Genomic DNA, 4,257 nt, shown 5'->3' with positions numbered 1-4,257 from the left:
GTTCTGTCCTTGCAACTTTTATTTTCGGTCGCTCAAATGCAAATGTCTCTTTGACAATACAAGTTGCCGATTTTTTCCTCAACTCTAATGATCTCGCCAAATCTGAAAATAGAGTGTCATGTCAGATTGTCAGTGAACAAAAAGCGCAGGATTTTTCCGATCGAGCTGGGGCTCAGTAAGTAACGCTATGTATTAGTTCATATATTTTGACAGCAGATGGGGTTAGAACCTGACGTTTCGCTTCAAGCAAAAACAATTTTGTTTATGCGGTCTCGTTCTGTTTATTTTTGCAGTAAGTCAATCACTTGAATTAATGTGATAAATATACGTATTGTTCTACAGCTTCAATAAAATGGCAAACAACAAAGATACACCAGAGGTAGGAACTGTTAATTTATTATAGAAAAATACTCAAATCTCTTATCTAAACTAGCATCTTCAAGCCCAAAACATCATAGTTATACATCCGGGCTCACTATATTTGCGAATCGGACGAGCTTCCGATGTGAATCCTTGTCGAATTTTACACGCTATTGCCCGCCGCCGAAAGCCAGGTGGTCATGCTTACCGAGAGCTAATACTTCCTCCACCGATCGCAAAACCGAAGGAACTATTACCAGAGTTTGAGGAATGTCGTTTGCAAGTACGTATTTTATCACGTTCACTGAATATAATGCTTGGATTGATATTTGAATCTTTTCAACTGTCTACCAGGTTTCACACACGTTGCAATCCTGTGTTCAGTCGGATGGACGCAGGAGATATGCTACCCCTCCGCAGCAGATATCCGCTTTCAATCGAAGATCTATGGCAGAGCCTATAGAAGGTAGTGTAACTAATTTCAAAGATGACCTTGCCGGTAGTACTGTAATTGGCGAAGAAGTTGTTTCGCTGAATCCCGATGGTGAATTCAATTTACACTTTCCTCTCAAAAGGGGTGAACTGAATTTGCACAAGGATGTCGGAGGTTCCTTGTCTGGTGTTATGGCCGACTTACAAGAAATTTGGGAATATGTTTTAAAACATCGACTAAAAATCGATTTGAAACAACTGAAAAATTATAAAGCTGTTTTGGTCATTCCTGACATATACAACAGAGCTTATTTGAAAGAATTTACCACACTACTGCTGAACAAAATTGGGTTTGGATGTTGTTTTCTGCTACAGGACCATGTAGCAGCTACCTTTGGTGCCGGATTGGGATATGCTTGCGTAGTCGACGTGGGAGATCAAAAGACTTCTGTTTCGTGCGTCGAAGATGGAATATCTCACCCTAACACGAGAGTGCGGTTGGATTACGGAGGCGCTGATGTAACGCAAGCATTCTTCTGGATGCTTCAGAAGTGTGCTTTTCCATATAAGGATTGCGACCAGAAAAAACCACAGGATGTAATGCTACTCAAGCAACTGAAAGAGGAATATTGCCATGTCAATCTAGATGTTTGCGGTTCATTGGAAAGATCTTTCACTGTACAAAATTCACAACAAGCCAAATGCAAATACACCCTGCAAGTTGGCGATGAAGCAATCGTAGCACCGTTGGGGCTGTTTTATACCGAGCTATTTTCGGTTACAGGTGCGAATAGATCGGTTCCAAAAACACAAAAACCTAGCGCGGCACAGCCGCACCCAGAGGATTGCTTCGATGCGGAATATCTTCGGGAAACGGGTCGAAGGGGAAAAGAAAATTTGGAACAAACGACCAATGAAAGTGGTCTCGGAAACACGGAAAACCAGGATGAGGAAATGGTTGTCGAAGGACTCGACCAGGAGAAGGAAGGCAAGGCTAGCGAGAAGGATTTTATTTTACCGAGTGGACAAATTATCGGAATCGATCAGGCGGTCTTGCAAAGCATCGAACGATGTCGTAAGTATTTTATATGTCGGGGAAAATATTTATTCCAACAAATACCCTACTTGGTTGATGGGTTTAAGTAGGATTCAACATGTCGATTTCATATAGTTAATCTTTTGGTTTTTAGCGAACGACGAATTGAAACGCAAAATGTATGGCTGCATTTTGGTTGTTGGTGGTGGAATGAAATTCACTGGCATAAGTAATTGGTTGCAGAACCGGGTAGCCTTGAAAATTCCTTTGATGTTCCGATCGGAGCATAATATTGTGACCAGTTCAAAGGATATCGACCAGGAGATTACTGCATGGAAGGGAGCAGCTATAATGTCTTGTTTAGAAAGTGCCTCTGAACTGTGGCTCTCCGAACCTGAATGGACCCGGTACGGGCTTCGGATATTGCGCGAAAAAGCGGTATTTATGTGGTAGAGACAATTGGATGGTATATTTGCGTAAGTAAACTAATTATTGCTTACTTATTACGTAAAATATAATTCCTATAACAATTAGTTGATCGTTGACCTTTTGGAAGAATAATCAATTATTTGAACGCGGTTCCGACTCTTATGCTAAATGTTACGACTAATATTTTACCAGTTTTGGGTGGGTTCTACTATGCTAAGTAAGAACTGGTAATTGCAACGAACATGTAATGGTGAGATATAGCGACACACAGTTATGTTTGGATGATGTAGAATTGAGCATCAGGAAAACTGACTGGTAGAACTTCATCTGATTGAGGTTGATTTTATTACCCCATAATTACTTTGGGTTGATTTGAATCTCAAGATGTGCATCTTTGTCTTTCCTAATATTACAGCACTTCCCGTTCGAGAACACCAAAGACGCGAGAGCAAAATGGTTTTTTTTTATTTTGAGTTCCAGCGCACCGATATTTATTCATTATTTCTGCATCAACATAAGGCATACCATTTGAGCATAATGTACCTTTATGTCATCCAGCTATATTTTACATTACAACGGATTGATTCTTCAAATGAATATTGAATCTGACTCCGTTTCGTTGTAATGCAGAATATAGCTGGTTATATCGAGAAGTGTTTCTGTTTATCTTTTGTTTCTACATTGATTCAGATTCCTCATTTCCGTATAACTTTCCCACTATCCGAGAGAGTTATTCTACTATCTATTCTAGTCCGTCGGTAGTAAGATACAAACTCCATCGTGTAACACGTAAGGAACCTATCCATTTCCACATATACACGATTGGTTTAAAACGAATTAATTCCAATACTCACATGAAGTGAATTGATGTTTAAAATTCAACTAACCATTATCAACTTAAAAATATACCACACCAACGTCGGTTTTAGTATTACATGTTATTCTTTGGCTCCGTAGTCTATTCGAACGTCCCGGTCTGCCCCGAGTCAATACTGCTGCTATGTTGGGCCTTGAGTTTCTTTTTTGCTTGGATATCAGCCATGGTTTGCTCGATCGAACGAATGTCACGCTTATTTTCGCTAGGAACTGACAAAAAAGAATCCAGTAGTAAATAAATCATGCAAACGGCAATATTGCTTACCATAACCATAGGTCTTGTTTGATTCAGTTTTCTTTGCTGCTCCCAGAGCAGACTCCTGACCAATAAGATGAACATATTTGTCTTGGTAGTTGCTGGTCGGTACAACGGTCATCTCTTTTTTGTGTGAAAGTTCCTTCTGTTCTTCATTTGCTAGTAGTCTCTGTTGCTTGCGTTTTTCCGCATACTCCATTGCTGTTTGTTTGTTCCATGGATCCCCGTTTCTACGAGCTGCTAGCTCATCCTCTGATGGTAAGTGTTCTTTTTTGTACACTACTATGTACCTGTCAACACCATCCACTCCGAAACTCATTGCTACTAAACCTCCAACTTCAGCAATGTCGTGACTAAAATGTACAACATTTTAATTCAAATAATACTGTTGTGCTACAGTGATCAACTAACACCACCGAACGGTGAACTTTATCCAACGGTTGAAAATCCATGTAATGGCGGTTAGAATCTTTCACCAGTCGACCAAGACGATCTTCAACAAACTTCCGAAATCTATTCAATTCATCTCGCTCCTTGTTGCGCAGCATTTCCAGCTCCTTCTTTTGCTCTAAAATTAGACAATTTTCAGTGGGAATTACCTAAGGGCCAGAAACTAAAGCTTACTTTCTATCATTTCCTTTTCCTTCTTATCCCTGGACGGTGGTTTGTCCATCGATCCAAGAATAGAATCAAGCAGATCCATTGGTGTAGTTATTTGATGCGATTACAAAAAATTTCCAGGGAAAACTTATTTTTCTATTTTGACTGACACTGACGATTCCTTCTCGAGTCTCAACCCAAATATTTATAAACATGCCTGATCGGGCCGGGTGATAGCGTTATCATGTTACAGTACACGGAAACGAAA

General features: G+C 40.0%; 2 protein-coding genes across 2 annotated transcripts; one reads left to right on the top strand and one right to left on the bottom strand.

The window, feature by feature from the left end:
* The first annotated feature begins 239 nt into the window (after window positions 1-239).
* On the top strand, window positions 240-2,361 carry LOC131689740 (actin-related protein 8-like). Its single transcript, XM_058975034.1, has 4 exons — window positions 240-379; window positions 434-643; window positions 715-1,867; window positions 1,983-2,361. The coding sequence occupies exons 1-4, from the start codon at window positions 353-355 to the stop codon at window positions 2,279-2,281; spliced, it is 1,689 nt and encodes a 562-aa protein (XP_058831017.1). The 5' UTR covers window positions 240-352; the 3' UTR covers window positions 2,282-2,361.
* Window positions 2,270-4,214, bottom strand: LOC131689741 (sperm-associated antigen 7-like). The gene is made up of 4 exons (XM_058975035.1): window positions 4,014-4,214; window positions 3,801-3,957; window positions 3,399-3,742; window positions 2,270-3,343 (listed from the first exon to the last, which is right to left on the bottom strand). Exons 1-4 carry the CDS (start codon window positions 4,090-4,092, stop codon window positions 3,216-3,218), a joined length of 708 nt encoding a protein of 235 aa, XP_058831018.1. The 5' UTR covers window positions 4,093-4,214; the 3' UTR covers window positions 2,270-3,215.
* Window positions 4,215-4,257: the final 43 nt, after the last annotated feature.

This window comes from Topomyia yanbarensis, chromosome 3 (genome assembly GCF_030247195.1).
Source record: "Topomyia yanbarensis strain Yona2022 chromosome 3, ASM3024719v1, whole genome shotgun sequence".
NCBI classification, from domain to species: domain Eukaryota; kingdom Metazoa; phylum Arthropoda; class Insecta; order Diptera; family Culicidae; genus Topomyia; species Topomyia yanbarensis.
Note: the sequence above shows the minus strand (reverse complement) of the source record. Positions and strands in the feature narration are given on the sequence as shown.